This window comes from Podarcis bocagei, assembly GCF_964188305.1.
Source record: "Podarcis bocagei genome assembly, chromosome: 15".
NCBI lineage: Eukaryota > Metazoa > Chordata > Lepidosauria > Squamata > Lacertidae > Podarcis > Podarcis bocagei.
This window is the reverse complement of record NC_138141.1, coordinates 3,727,695-3,744,039: the sequence shown is the minus strand read 5'-3', so window position 1 is coordinate 3,744,039 and position 16,345 is coordinate 3,727,695. Positions and strand designations below refer to the sequence as shown.

Here is a 16,345-nt window from a genome sequence, read left to right as displayed (position 1 = left end):
ACCTTAAGCCAGCCCAGGCAACACACCCCCTGCGCCGCCTGTGATAGGTTGCCTTATGCTGCCACTAGCAAATCCCAACATTGGCCCTATCACAGCAGGGATTGGCTGCCTGCCACTACCAGCAAATACCATTGGAGCCCTGTAGAATCCTTCCTGTCTTTTGCTATGCAGCTGAAGCTCCTGAGCTCCTGGAGGCATCAAGGTCTAGGCCTGCAATGGCATGCATACAACATGGGTTTGGCCTACAAAGCGTGTTCTCCTTCATGGAGAGAACGTGTTGCAGTTGGGGCCGCCAGGACACTCCAAAGTTGTGGGGCGGGCTAATTGATCGTTGGCCACTGATCCGATTGGGCTTCCCTTGTTGTTGGGATGAAGTTAATGTTGCCATTTGTTGATTGACAGCCAGAAATGCTAAAACTCCTTGCACGAGGCTAGGGATTCCTCTTATCGCCCGTGCATCGGATTGCCCGTCCCTCCCTCTCTAGAATAGGGTTGTTCGCTTTGACCTTGAAATGCCTGTCATGGGGTCGTCTGCTCTTGGGGCAGGGGCCCGGTAGGAATTTTGTCCATCTGGCTGATTGGCTGGGGCTAGTTGGTTTTTTGCCTACTGCGTAGCAAATCGTCACAACTTGTAAGGTTGCGGTTAGGCATTGGTTTATGGTTTGGTTGGTTGAGGGGCATGGATTGGCTGTGCCTGCCCCTCTAATGCTGCTGCTGCAAGGGATTCCGTTAAAGGAATTGGGGGCTAACTATTGCTTGTCCACCCTGTCAAGGGGGCTTGGGCCACTGCAAGAGCCCCTGGCTGCATTTGGGGAGGGCTGAGGGCAGGTTCCCTGCTCCGTCGCTACCCCCAAGTGTATTCCCCTTTTCTGATTTTCACAGGCGTGCAGAATGTCAGACTGTCCCCCATGGTGGGGGCAGCTAGTCGCAACCAATGCCTAAGCAACCACTCACATGTTTGTATTTTAATAAAGTTGTGGCCAAAATTATGCCAAGACCTTAAACTAAAATTTTGGTGTGGTGTGTGAGTTATTTGGGGTGGCCCTGGGGACCTCAACACGCAACGCATGCATGCATAACAAAGCCACATGTGCAGTTTTAAATCCTAGCCACGCTGAGTGAGGTAGAGGGCATTTGTGTGTTGGAACTCAGTCAAAAGAACATTTTTATTTTTAAAAATTATATACCACTGTGACATAAAGATACACCACAGTGGCTTACAATTGAAAAACAAAACAATAAAATCCTAAAAAATTTAAAACAACTTAAAAGCGAAAAGGAATTTTAAAAAATAAGAGGCTGTCAGCTCAAGCAGACCAAAGGCCTATCTAGTCCTTTTAAAACTGTCCAAGGTGGCTGGCATCAGTACATTTTGCAGCTGTGAGTTCAATTGTTAAGCACTGTGTGAATAAGCACTTAGTCCTGAATCTTCCACCATTTGGCTCCATTGGATGGTTCTGAGATCTAGAGAGACTCGCACAGTCTACCGTTTTATTTTATTTTATTTTTTAAAAAAGTGGAATCCCCATGATCCATCTATATTTTAAATGCATAAAGCAGGAATAAATCTTGGAACCTTAAGGCATAATTAGCAAAAGACCACAAAACTTGGGAACACACCACTAGTAAGAGAGTGGTGCGGAAGAAACTCCAGGTGTTTGGAAATCTTTATTTTGGGGTAGTCTTGTTTCAGAATACTTCTTTGGGGGCATGTTTTGTTTAACTGTTTCCAGACATCACTGCAGGCTGGCCCAGTAGGGCAAATGGGGCGCTGCCCCACCAAGCTCTCACTTGCCAAACTCCTCGTTTACAGCCAGTTCATGGAGTGGCCCGGACTGGCACCTTCCTCCTTTGTCACAGGGTTGCCCTAGTAGAATACAACAGGAAGGAGGATGGGAACAAACCCAGAATTGGTTGATTCCGCCTGTCATTCGCTCTGGCTCCACCTGTTCTTAGCTGCTCTGCCTTCTGCTCTACCAGTCCCAATGGGCAACAGCTACCACTGCCAGGAATGCATGGCCTGGGGCCCTGGGGGTGCTTACCTCACTTCCCAGCAGCTGGGTCGCTTACAGGTATGTTTACCAGGAAAGAGAGAGGGAGCGTTGCGATGGGGGGAGGTGTGGTGCAAATGCACTGCTGAGCATTGTGGTCCTGGCTGGTGGGCAGGGGCGTAGCTAGGGGGTGGCGAGGGGCACAGGCAATGGGGGGAGGGCGCAAAATCAGCTTAAAAATATGTCCATAAATATAAATATCAAAGGTAAAGAGACCCCTGACCATTAGGTCCAGTTGTGACCGACTCCGGGGTTGCGGCGCTCATCTTGCTTTATTGGCCGAGGGAGCTGGCATACAGCTTCCGGGTCATGTGGCCAGCATGACTAAGCTGCTTCTGGCAAACCAGAGCAGCGCACGGAAACGCCATTTACCTTCCCGCCGGAGTGGTACCTGTTTATCTACTTGCACTTTGACGTGCTTTCGAACTGCTAGGTTGGCAGGAAAATATCGATTATTACCTCATAATAAATGGTTTTTAATATAGGGTGAATTGAATGGGTGGAGGGGGTGTTGGAGAAGAGGCAGAAAGAAGAGCTAATTTGTCCAGGGCTAGGGGGCGCAATCTGGACGGTTCTGCCAGTGGCGCAAGATCACCTAGCCTATGGCTCTGCTGGTGGGTTGGCCTTGTGCCAGCCTTTCTGCTCCCCTCCTCTCCCTCTCCTTCCCAGTAAGCATCAGAGACTCAGCTGCTGGGAGGACATGTGAGTCCTGCTGACTTCTGCCACTGCCTGTTTCCAGCAAGTGTACGAACCACTATAGTAAAGGACCTTCTTTCACTGCTCTAGAGTATGCATTATTTCTTAAAAACATGGGGGGGGGGATCTGGATCAAACCAATGACCAGTCCAGTGTTCTTTGCAAGAATTTCAGCAACCAGCAAGTGGTGACTTCCATAGGAAACCGGTCAGTGTTTCAGTTGTGGCAGCAGCACTTCCCAAACCCAGCAGGCATTTGGGGGGCAGGTATACTTTATGGGCACTCTGAACTGTTCACAAAAGAAAACACATTGTTGCATAAAATTTGCATGTGCTTTGTGTCATATGGGAACACATTCACCCCTCCATGTTGCTTCTATATGTTGTGAAAGAAAGAAAGAAAGAAAGAAAGAAAGAAAGAAAGAAAGAAAGAAAGAAAGAAAGAAAGAAAGAAAGAACAGAGACCGGAAGTGGCACTGGTTCTATGTATCTTATTGAAGCATTTCCATATCTCTTCCAATGTCTAACTTAACCCTGACTGTGACTGAGGCCTCTCCCAAACATAATAACTGTGGGGAAAGAATATCACCACAGGAATGTGCTCCTTATAACCTCCATTATTTTCTGCCATGTTGTCACTTTGAATATGTTAAGAAAACTGCAGTTCTAACTTAAGGTTACCAGATTTTTTTCAATGAATCCGGGGACACTTTTCAGCTTCAATGGATTTTGTATGGGGCCTGATTTGTAAATCCGGGGACACCTGGTAACCTTATTCTAACTTACTTGTTTCTTTCGAGGTGAAGGACCACCTTCTCTCCGTTCACTCTCATTTCATAGTCTGCAGCATCTTCATACTTGGCCTGCATTTGAAAAGTGTGGATGAGCAGCTGTTGATTAGAGGTGGGGGGTTTTGCGGGGGACAGGCAAACAAAGGAAAACTGCTATAGCATCACAACAACTGCTAATAAATACTGCTGAATTGAAGACCTCGTCCCAAGTCACTAATTTGCGTCTTGAAGGCCGCAGTAAGGCCTCAGATCCGGGAAGGTACAATTTCAATTACTACTAATTACCACCTCAATTGCTACTTCCCCAATCTGTAAACCTGAGGCCCATTTGTACACAAATCTTTTTTTTTAAAATGCTTTTGTCCCTGGATTAGTGCAGTAGCGAACATGGACCAAACCCAGAGTTTCAAGCATGTGTCACAATGAGCAAAATGGTGTGTGTGTGTGTGTGTGTGTGTGTGAATAAACATTCACAAACTTTTTATTGATAACATTTGGATATTTAAATTAAGGATCTGTACAGTTTTGTAACATGCAGAAAATAACGTATGTTGATAAACTAGAGAGAGGAGCTGAGGGAAGTCTGGGGGGAGGGGTTATGTTTTGGGGAGGGGGAGGGAAAAATAAGGAGGGGGGAAATTAAGGATGATATGTTTTTTGATAAAATGTTATGTTGAAATTACTAATAAAAAAATTTAAATATATATATATATTTGAAATACATGTTGTTTGATTTTCCAGATTCGCAAAAAAGCAGTTTAAAATTGTGTGTCATGTTTGAGCCCAATGGCTACAGAGCTAGCAGCCTGAAGAACGCCTAGCAAAGGCACTCTTCAGGCTGCTACCTCTGTGGCCACAAGCAGGGGTGGTGAAATGGGAAGGTGCCCCTGTCCCACCACTGGAGAGCCAATGAGTTGCTGCCCACATGGGCATCCCGCTACAGTGGGGTTTCCAGCAAGATCTTTGGCTTCCAGTGCCTGTCACGACTGCTTCACCCCACCTCATGGCCTTGGCCAGCCAGGCAGAGGCATCCGTGCTTCTGATCTCCACACTATCTTCCCCCAACACAGGAAGCTGTGGTGTGCACTGGAGAGTAACATATGCAGCATGTTTCCCACACAAGCAAACATAGTCAAGTCTGGATGGGAATAACTATCTGTTGGAGAGGTGTTTGGAGAAAGTGTCTCCCTCCCTCCCTCCCTTCCTCCCTCCTGTACCTGTAAAGGCCAATTTTACTTCTATTCTCAATGCAGCTGTTTTGCACAAGCGCAGTCCTGCACAAAGCAGCTGTTCTAGAAATAAAAAAATACTGTAAACATGCCTTCAGCAGCAACCAGTGGAAATGGACACTAGATCATTTCCTTTGCGCTGATGGAAACAAAATGGCCAGATTGTGGTTAGGTGCTGAGAAAAAGGATGTGGGGTGGAGATAGACGGCACCAAACATGTAGAAAACCACAAAACCACCCCCACAGTGCACTTCAGTGCATCCACACTTGAGTAACGTGATTTTATGTTGGACTTTGCCCCTTACCACATAATCCATAGATTGGTTAAATAAAATTTAAATGGGGGGAGGGAAGGCGGAATGCAGTCTGCCGCTTGGACAAGGATGCTATTGTGTTGCCTTGCCTCAGTTGCTTCGTTTCCCAGAAAGCAGAAGAAGCAACAAGGGGGACATCTATCTTGGACCTGGACCTCACCAACAGGGAGGAACTGACTGACAAAGTGGAAGTACTGGAAATCTTGGGAGGAAATGATCTTGTCCTTTTGAGTTTCATGACACAGAGGCAAGGGAAAGCTGAGACATGCACTCTGGACATTAAGAAGACTGATTTCAAAAAGCTTTAGGAGCTACTGGGTGAGATCCCATGGTCACAAAAACTCAAAGAGAAGGGAGTTCAAGATGGATGGGAGTCTCTTAAAGGTTAAATATGGAAGCTACAAATGCAGACAATTCCAATAAGAATGAAAAGTGGGAGGCAGCTAAAGAAACTGATGTGACTGCATAAGGAGCTTCATTGGAAGTTTTCAAGCAGAGGTTGGAAGGTGCATGTCTTTGGTGCTTTAGTTGAGAATTCTGCATTGCAGGGGGTTGGACTAGATGACCCTCAGGAACCTTTCCAACTGAACAATTCTATGATTCTATGTGAAAGGCACAAAAAACATGTACATGTCTGATGCATCAAATGCACCATGAATTGTTGTGTGTACACAACCAAACAGGCAGTTCTTTTTTACCTTGTGGTTCTGGCTTCCTCCGACATCTCTTTTGTGCAATGCATGGATTTTTTGTGGATACACTACTTCGTAGTCCTTCACTCCAGGAAGTTCCTTCAGGGAGTTCCCTTCATTGAGGAGAAAAAAGAGAGAAATGTTTGCTTTATTCTGAAATTCCCTTTCCCACACATGATTTAATTGTCATTCATGTTGTGAACTTCCCTGTGATCTTCAGATGAAGGGCTGTATATCAATCAAAAATAATAAAATAATAATAATAACTTAAGTGAACAGTCCAGCATAGAGCCTATTTCCTACTGAAATGAAGCCCAGCTACATAAAACGACCTTCTCGCCATACAAATTTCTTTTGTTTGTTTGTTTCTTGAAATGGCTGATTTAACAGCCTTTGACAGGTGGTGGCTAATAATAACAAATGCACACACCCTTGCTCCCTTGCTGAAGGAAACGGTTTGGCCATTTGAAGGAAGCCAGCAAAAAACCCACAACCCAGCAACATAACAAATGAACATAAGAAGAGCCCTGCAGGATCAGGCCCATCGAGTCCAGCATTCTGTGCTCAGAGTGGCCTACCAGCTGAGCACAACACTATACCCAGTTGTGATTCTTAGCAACTTGTATTCAGGGGCACACTGCCTCCAACAGTGACAAACCTACAGCTAAAATTCTATACATGCTTACCTGAGAGTAAGCTGCTTTGAACACAATGGGACTTACTTACAAGGAAATATGCATAGGATCCTCCCATAAGTTTTGCAACCTGCTAGCAAGATGTAGCCTGGAGGAGACTACTTGCTGTTTGGGCCTGTCTGTTCATTTCAGCTAATCCTGCACCCGAGGTACATGCAGAAAATGTGTGAGCACACAAACACCCTTCTTTTCTGTCAGGGGGCACAGTCCATTTGGGGCTGCATGATGGCGGTGAGCAGCTGAGTGAGAGCCAGTGAAAAGCAAACTGAGAGACTAAAGTGTTCTGGACTAACCCCGCTTCACTTCCCACAATGACTCTCTGTTTCAATTTCAGTTTCATTTATTTGGACTACTGTACAAGGGTCTTAAGCATCAAATGCAGTATAGCATTATCAAAACAATCACAGCAGAGTAAACACCTACACAAATGGTGCCTTTAAAAATAAGAGTATAGTAAACATCCATGCACACTCAGAAGCAATTAAAACTACATCATAGGTGTGCATTGCGCATGCACAACGGGCCCCCACAATGTTGGGCACAACTCGGCGCCTCTGATCAACATCAAGTAATTTATAGACCACTTTGTAACATAAAGCCATACAAGCGATGTGAAAGATAAAAACAGAATAACACCCGAGTCTTGAAAACAGTACAATCAGGTTAGCTCAGTCAGAAGGATGAGACTCTGGATCTCAGGATCCTGGGTTCAAGCTTCACATTGGGGGAAGGATTCCTGCATTACAGGGGGCTGGACTAGATTACCCTCATGGTCCCTGACAACCCAACAATTCTAAGATTCTAAACTGGAAACAGAACTGTTAGAACCCAAAACTAAGAATTTGTCAAGAATGTATAACTTGCTGTTGAAATGGAACACTCAGGATGAAACGGTGAAATCTGCTATGATTAAATGAGCACAGGATGTTGGACATAACATAATGATGGCTGACTGGGAACAGTTATGGACCACAGGTATGAAGTTTACGGCATGTAATGCCTTAAGAGAGAATATTATGAAAATGATATACAGGTGGTACATGACCCCAGTCAAGCTTGCAAAAATCTATCACTTGCCCGATAATAAATGTTGGAAATGTAAAGAAACTGAAGGTACATTCTTTCACCTTTGGTGGACGTGCCCTAGGATTAAGGCTTTCTGGGAGATGATATATAATGAAATGAAAAGGTATTTAAATATACCTTCTTGAAGAAACCAGAGGCCTTTCTCCTGGGCATAGTTGGCCAATTGGTGCCAAAGAAGGACAGAACTTTTTTTATGTATACCACAACGGCAGCAAAAATACTTATTGCAAAGTACTGGAAGACACAAGAGCTACCCACTCTGGAAGAATGGCAGATGAAGGTGATGGACTATATGGAACTGGCGGAAATGACTGGCAGAATCCGAGACCAGGGAGAAGAGTCGGTGGAAGAAGATTGGAAGAAATTTAAAGACTATCTACAGAAATATTGTAAAATTGATGAATGTTAGAATGATGTTGGATAGAAATTAAGCGGTTTTCAGCTGTAATATTATAAGGGAATATGAAAAATGGATTATTTAGGTAAAAAATTAATGTCATAATATTTTAAAATTAAAGACTAGGATAAACAAAGAGGGTAGGGATTTGCTGAACCAACAAACCGAATTGGAATACAAAAAAGGGAGGCGTGAGGAGGTCCGGGAAATAAGCTAATGAAAAATAAGTAATGGAAAGATGGAGTTGATTTTAACTATTTTTTATTTTGTATTTTTTTTCATTTTTTCATTTTTATTTTGTAATACTTTGAAAATCTTAATAAATATCTTATAAAAAAAATTCTATGATTCTATGATTTCAGCAAACTCTAAAAACATTCAAACCATCTTTACAAACTCTGAAAGCAATAAAACAATTTCTTCACACCTCAGGGAAAGCCTTCTTAAACGTGTGTGTGTTTGGGTGTGTGTGTATTCAGTAGGGGCTGAAAAATCACGATGCTAGCTATCTAATTTCAACTGGCAATTGATTCCAGAGAGCTGGAGCTGCAACAATAAGAGCCCAGTTTTTAATACAAGCTAAGAGCACCTCTGGGACATATGATACTCTCAGCAGTACCCACCTGACAAGTGCAGCTGCTGGGCAGGGACAGATGGGGTGAAGCGGAGCACTGTGTGCATCATGCACCCCCTGTTGCACTCCCTTAAGTATCCCACTGCATTCAGTATGATGGAGCGTGCTCCACATTGCTAGCGTTTGTGTAACATTCCATTGCAACCTCTTTGCTTCAGGCAGCTTACTTTTCAGCAAGGTTGTGGCCTTCTGCCCCTTCAGGCCATGTTCTCGGACCAGCATCTTCTCCTCTTCTCCCTCCCCCTTGTTTTATTTACCATTCAGCCAGTGGAAGAGTTTTGTGGAAGCTACCTCCCTACTTCATGTCTTTCAGTTGATCTTGACAGTATTACGCTACTGTTGTTGCTGTTTGAAAAGGACAATCTACAGCAACGGGAAGCCAGTGCAAGGCAACTTTGATGTGATAACCTTTTTACGCATACACATATCACAACAATCTCAACCTAGGAAGGAAGGACATCATTTCACAAGTGTCACTCCAGGATGAAAGGGCAACATTTCACAAGTGCAAAATAAAACATTGTGCTCCAGTAAACAAAGTGGTTATGGTTAGAACACAAAGCCCCCTTTAATGTTTTATCTTTTGTCAATTTGGAAATCTAGACTATAGAATATTCCTAGCACTGAGACACAGAAGAGTCAAAATGTCTCAAAAAGCAAAGAAGTCTAAATCCCATTAGTACTGAAGATGATGATGGTGATCCATAGTCAACAAGTATCATCTTTGAAAAGAATTTGAACACTTAGTGGGTGGGAAAAGTAGCAACAAAAGTTTTGATCAGGGCTTTTTTTTTAGATCATGTGACATCTCCTCCCCTATTTTACTAGATTCATCAGCTTGTGATTTATTTTCAAATCCAACAGAAAGTGCTACTATAGAGTTGGAGAACTGCTTCCAGGTGGAAACAGTTGCCTACCTGTCAATCAAGCAATGGCTTGCTCTTAGGACCAATTAGCCTATGATTGTTGACAGCAAGCTCTGCTAATTGCATTGAAAAGTTCCTGATGGGCACTCCCTGATCACAGGGGGGATTACCTTCAGCAAGCCACACTTGCATAGGAACAACCAGAAGTTCACTTCAAGCTCTTGATTGTTTTCCTGCAGCCATGTCCTTACCTGCCCGACCCCACATATGGTGTCAGTTGTGTGGGGCAGGTGGGGATGGTTTGGTGAAAATGACATTGCAAGCCAAATTAGGTCCTGTAAAAGGTCTAATTTGGCCCATGGGCCAGAGTTCCAATATTACATTGAAAGCCTGAACAGCTTGAGATCACTATACATGAAGGACCACTACACATTACTTTGCATGCTCAATCAGCCAATACATTGGACAAAACCTTCTCCATTGTGGCATCCATGTAATGGAATTCTTGTCCACTTAACTCACAGCAGCTGCATGGACTTTCACCTTTCATTCTTCCCCTTGCAGCATTAAAAATACTTCTGAACATTCTGTGACATTCACAGCATGAATGAATACCAGCCTCCTCCATCCTGGCATCCTCCAGATGCTCCTGGACTACGTCTCCCATCATTCCTGACCATTGATGATGCTGGTTGTGACTGATGGGAGTTGGTGTCCAAAAACATCTGGAGAATACCTGGTTTGGGAGGGCTAGTATACACACTCATATGCAAACATTTCAAAATTAGCACACTGCTTGGGAAGGAGGGTCTACATAGGGACTAGTCACATGCCACTCCACTTTTAATTACTATTTGTTGCATAGTTGTTGCTGCATTTGCCTATCTCTGTGTGTGCGCTTGTGTGCTAGGATAGTGATAGAGAATTTTTCATTTATGTACTTTGGTGTTCATTTATATTCAGAAAATATATATAAAAACCTCTTAATTAGAAACAAAAACCTTCAAGTGATGTACATAAAACAGTTATAAATAATATGCAGATAAAATCAGAAAATATTAAACCCTAGTATACCTAACTAAAGTACATATCTGAAAAACCTTGCTGAAAAAAAGTTTTGAATGGGATACATGCATGATGTAAATAGGCAGAGTTCCAAGGTGTGCTGGCGCCACACGAAAGGATGAAACCCCAGCAAAGATTATATGGCATTTGTAAAAATGCAAGTTTTGCCTTTCCAGCCATAAAGGCCTTGGAGGTGGTGTGATGGATTCCTATATATAACCACCATGGGTTATCTTTTGGGTTTTGTGTGAGGGTGAACTTAGATCTTTGGAGACTCAGGGAGAAGTTGTCCAAATAAGAAAAGATTTATAAAAGTTGATAAAACAAAGGTGGTGTCAGTTGATAAAGGTCTTTCAGGGAACAGTTAACTTATTAATAATTATGCTAAATCTTGTGGATATTACAGGCTTCTAAACAAAGTAGTAAACACACAGCTTCTTTTAAACTTCAGTTGTTTATTTTAAGTTATTACTCTTCAGTTAAATATATTATAGGTTTCTAGAATACATGGTAAATGCGCAACTTATTTCCAGTGATTTCACTTCAGTTCTTTAAACTTAATTGCTCTCTCTTAATCCACCTCCCCATCTGAATCTCAGAAATGGCTCCTTTTATTTTCCCTCACAAAGCACTGGCTCCACCTCCTCTTGGTAGCCAATCAGAGAGAGGCTCCAGCCCTCTGGTGGAATTCCGAGCCACTGCATCACCAGACTCAGCTGTCCATCACAGGTGGTCTAAGGTAAGACATATATCTATTTCATAATATAGATATATTATATTAGAAAATAAGCTACAGATCAGAACAGAGAGGCAGAACTTGATACAACTGAAAACATCCATATTACTAAGGAGGAAAAAACAAACAGCTGAAGTAACAGAAATGCCTTCACACTGCAGCTGAAGGCCACAAAAGAGGAAGCCCTCTGGCTTCCTGACGTCAGGAGATCCACAGTCTCAGTGCGTCTCTGAGGACTTACCATCCAATGCCTCATTCAGCTGACCATCTGAATGCAAAGAAATGCAGAACAAAGACTTCAGTGATGAATGCAGTGGGTAGGCAGGGCCATGTGGGAGAAGATGGTTCTTTCAATAGTCAGGGTCCAAAACATGAGGGCTTTCTTAATCATGGGGAGCACTCTGAATTGTCCCCAGAAACTTACTGGAGTGATATGCCTCCCCCCAGTAATCCACAGTCAAATGCCTTGTCCATTGCATCTTGCATCAGCTGAAGAATCTAAACCCATTTCAAAGGCAGCCCCACAAAGTGGGCACTGCAGTAATCTAAGCTGGGTGTGACCAAGATATGCATAACTGTGGCCAGATCTGCTTTGTCCAAGAGAGAGCACAGCTGGCGTGCTAGTCAAAGCCACAGAAAGGCACTCCTGGACACTGCTGCTACCTGAGCAAAGTCAAATCAAGAGGCAAGCTCAAATTGTGAATGTGGTATTTCAATGGGAGAGCAACCCCATCCATAAGAACGTAAGAAGAGCCTTATGGATCTGGCCTATGGCCCATCTTGTCTAGCATCCTGTTCTCACAGTGGCCAACCAGATGCCCACAAGAAAGACCCAAGCGTAACAGCATTCTCCACACCTGTAATTCCCAGAAACTGGCACTCCGAGGCATACTGATTTTGACAGTGGATGTAGAACATAGTCATTGTGTCAAGTAGTCACTGATAGACTTATCCTCCATGAATTTGGCTACTCCTCTTTTAAATTCATTCAAATCTGTGACCATCACTGCTTCTTGTGGGAGCAAATGCCATAGTTTACCTATGAAGAAGGGTGGGTTTTTTTTGTCTGTCCTGAATCTTTCAACATTCAGCTTCATTGGATGGCCCTGAATTCTTGTATTATGAGTGACGAGGGGCAGGGACTATTCCCTGTCCACTTCTCCACTTTATGCATCATGTATCTGGTTACTTGCCTTTTCTCATAACTAAGAAGCTCCAAATGTTGTAACTTTTCCTCATAGTGGAGTTGCTCCATTCTCTTGATTTTTGTTGCGGCTTTCTTAACCTTTTCCAACTCTACAAAATCTTTTTGAGGCATAGTGTCCAAAACAATATACAGTATTTCTAGTGTGGTCACACCATAGATTTGTATAACAGCATTGTGATATTTTCAGTTTTATTTTCAATTCCTTTCCTAATGGTCCCTAGCATAGCCTTCACCTTTTTCACAGCTGTCCCCCCATAAAGAACAATTTATATTCCCCAATCCTGGATCAGCCTTCCCACTGACCAGCAGCAATTCCATCTTATTTGAGGCCAGGAAAAGGAAAATCCCTCTGCCTCCAGCTTGGGTTGAAAGTGGGCTCAGCAGAAAGAGGTTGAGTGAGGACTGACTTATGGATGAGTAAGCATTGGTTTATAAAGATACAAAGCTAAGGAGCAGGTGACTTAGAGAGGAAATTGTGATGACTCACTCTCATGTTATAGAGCATGTTCTTTGCAAACTTTTCCATTCAGTTCAACCTGTCAACAACCTTGTTCAGAGGCCAAGAGCCTGTTGTGTCTAGAATACACCCTGCCCTGCCACCCACCCACAATCACCAGTGAGGACATGCATAATCCAAGGATTGTAAATCCAAATCCAAAGTTTGCCTGAGACACTAACAAGGTATCTAGGGAGAGATGGGGCCCCTGTGGTCCTTCCAGCTCCCATCAACCCCAGCCAGCATGGTTAGGGATGTTGAGAGCTGTACTCCTCCTAGATCTGGAGGGCCACAGGTTCCCCATCCCTGATTTAGGAAGTCTGGAGGGCAGCAGTCTGCCTTACAGCAGAGTGAGGGCATGTTCAAATCAAAATTATCTGAAAGCAAACAACTATCTCTTGTGGTGAATCTTGCCTCCGCCACCCCATCCTAAACCTGAAAATGTACCTCTGTATGCTGATTGCCAAATACTTTTTTCCTGTCTAGAAGTGGACTCCAGAAATGGTTCAGCACAAATCAGTGATGGAGCTTATCCAGATGATTATAAGTCCACAGTCCGTAGTATGAATGGACCAAATTTTCAATTTTAGTCTTCCTCAGTTTCTGCTATCCCAATCATAAATTCAGTTTGCAACATTCCAACAACATTTCTGCATCGGTTTGCCATTTATTTTATATCTTTAAGAATGTGACCAAGTGAGCATTTTTGTGTGCATTTATCCTAATATACACATATTTGCAAACAATTTTCTCTAATAGAGTGCATTTGATTATGTCATTTCAATTAATACGTGCATTTTTGTGCACACTTTCCCCTAACATACACATTTTTCCATTGGAGAACTGCATTGCAAAACTCAGAGAAGTGCAAATTTTGAAGGACTGTTTGCATTTCTGTTTACATATTTTTGAGAACTGCAAATTAGATATACAGTATTTGCATTAAAATGTGAACCAAATTGAATTTCTCTTCTATCCCTAAACTGAAATAGACACAAAATTGCAAAGTTGCTACTAAATTGTATGTGGACTATGGCAAAAAAATATCTATTTCCACATGGAGGAAAGGTCATAGCTCAGTGGCACAGCATCTGCTCTGCATGCAGAAAGTCTCAGGTTCAATCCCTGGTATCTCCAGGTAGGTCAGAAGTCCTGGAATGCATTGCCAGTTGGTGCAGGCTAGATGGGGAAAAAAAGGGACTTCCGGGTTGACGTGATCTGGAAATGGCGGATTCCCTCCGAGCTGCGGAGGGAATCGGCTCTACTGAGGACGGGTCTTTGCCGCGCCGGCGACGCGGGGACCCTTAAAAACCGCAGGCGCGGAAGCCTGCGGACTGAAGACTCGGCGGGTGCCTTAAGCGCCCCCCCTGATCCACGAAGAGCCTTTTTAAAGGCTGCGGAGAGGATACGGGGGTGGCGTGGCACTGAGAGTCGACCGCTACCTCGGTGGAGCGAAGCCGCGAGCCATGACCAGAGAGCGCTGACTTTCTTCCTTGAAAATCTGGACTGAAAGAATTACCCGTGAGTAAGACGGATTGGGACTTTAAAAATTTTACCCTGAATTGGAGACGACCGGGGGGTGTGCTAAAAGGAAGTCCGCACCCCCCCCCCTGCAGACGATCTAAGCAACGACATAAGAGCTAAGCTGGAGAGCCTACCCTTGGTGGGGTGAGTTAAAAAGGACACTAACTTTCAAGATTTAGCTAAAGGAAATTTTGTGCTGGAGAGTGGAGTTTTGGAGACCCTCTTTATGTTTTAAACAACCCCCCCTCCCGGGCTCGGGAACGTCCTGCCTTTGTGCCTGTGTAAGAGCTGCGGAGTTTGACAGCTGTCAAAGCTGCCAAACGGGCAGTTTAAAGTGGAAAAATCACTATCTAAGATCCCTCTGGATTAAGACGAGTTATAATTGAGCTAAAATTGTTGGAAACAAAGTAATAATAATAAGCTAAAGGACTGTTGGAGAAAAGACTAATAAGTAACCAGATTCCCCCTAGGGGGAATTCTGTGAAACTACAATGGATACAATGGCTGTGGATGGAAAGTTACTAGTGGAAATCGAAAGGATGTTTCAATTGGTGGGAATCTTACAAGAGCAGAGCTTAGCCATGAATAAACAACTTATCACTATGACCTTGGGAACAGGCAACTCTGCTGTTTGTATTGAGGACCTGAATGAGAAAGAATCCACAGCTGAATGGGAAACAATGTCTACAGAGGTGGAAGAGACTAAACAAGAAAAAGAGAAAGTAACCTTGGGAAGCAACAACCAAAAGCTGACATCTGTGGAACACAAGCAAGGAGACTCTGGGAACATATCTACCACAAGTCTGCGAAAGACGCAGAAGAAGAAGGAGGAGGTTCTGGGACAATATGGAATACAGGAACTTAAAATAAAGAAATATGATTGGGGCCTCCGTTTGGACTTTGATTTTGAAGATACAGGCTTTGTGGAAATACTCCAGCAGTTGCTTTCAAATCTCCTTGTGGGAAGAGAATATGTTTTGATGGTGAAAGATCTTTTTCCAGACTCGACGACTGACATAAAGGACTACCAACAAGACCGGCGGAGAGGGACTGAAAGAGACTTGAAAGCCTCGGACGTGAGGAACCCAGGCTGAGAATCTTGACTTTGGATTTTTATTGGGAAGGGACAAAAACCGGGGATGGGAGGGAGGGAAGAGGAGATTCCTAAAAACTCTTAAGACTTTCAGGTTTGGTTAATATGACTTTTAATCAAGATAAAATGAAAAATCGATGGAAGAGAACTTAAGTCCAACTTAGGAAAATCAATTTTTTTATTAGAAAAGAGGTAATAAAATGAATAAGATGGTTAAGAGGAGAATTACCAACTTGCTGATATAATCTTGGGAATTGGGATGCACGAGGGGGGGTGGGGGGAAGTCAGGGAACAAGGTTATGAAACGAGGATCTGCTGAATTTATACATGTTTGTGTCTTGTGTTATTTTTGTGTCTGTATTGTCTTTATAAAAGCGGAAAACCCAATAAAAATTTTATTAAAAAAATAGATGGAAAAGAATGCTACTCAGTATAAGGTGCAGTATCCTATGTTCCCATGCCATGCACATGAAGAGCCATAGCCTACAATTTAGGCCGTAAACAAATTCAAATTAGTCAAATTTGAGGTGGGCAAAACTGCTGAGAAATGGGTATTGTCAGTTCAGGGCAGACTTATCCTGAATATCCCCAGATATTCATTCCTGTGAAAAATAACAACTTGGGAAACTTTTATACAATCAGCACCAAAAATGAAGATACCATATGGAATTCCATCCCCTGCCAAATTAATCCTTCCTGGCTTTTAGAAGAATGGTAAATACTTTTCACTTTCAGAAAGCTTTAGGGCTATAAATGGTTGTTAGATCAACAATT

General features: G+C 43.2%; 1 protein-coding gene across 1 annotated transcript in view; it reads right to left on the bottom strand.

Annotated features, from left to right (window-relative positions):
* Positions 1 to 16,345, bottom strand: part of ADAM28 (ADAM metallopeptidase domain 28) — a 77,692-nt gene that overhangs the window by 54,721 nt on the left and 6,626 nt on the right. Inside the window, exons 2-3 of the mRNA XM_081171641.1 lie at positions 5,779 to 5,885; positions 3,533 to 3,609 (exon numbers count right to left, since the gene is read on the bottom strand). Coding sequence (XP_081027767.1) covers positions 3,533 to 3,609; positions 5,779 to 5,885 — 184 coding nt within the window. The remainder of the gene's footprint in view (positions 1 to 3,532; positions 3,610 to 5,778; positions 5,886 to 16,345) is intronic.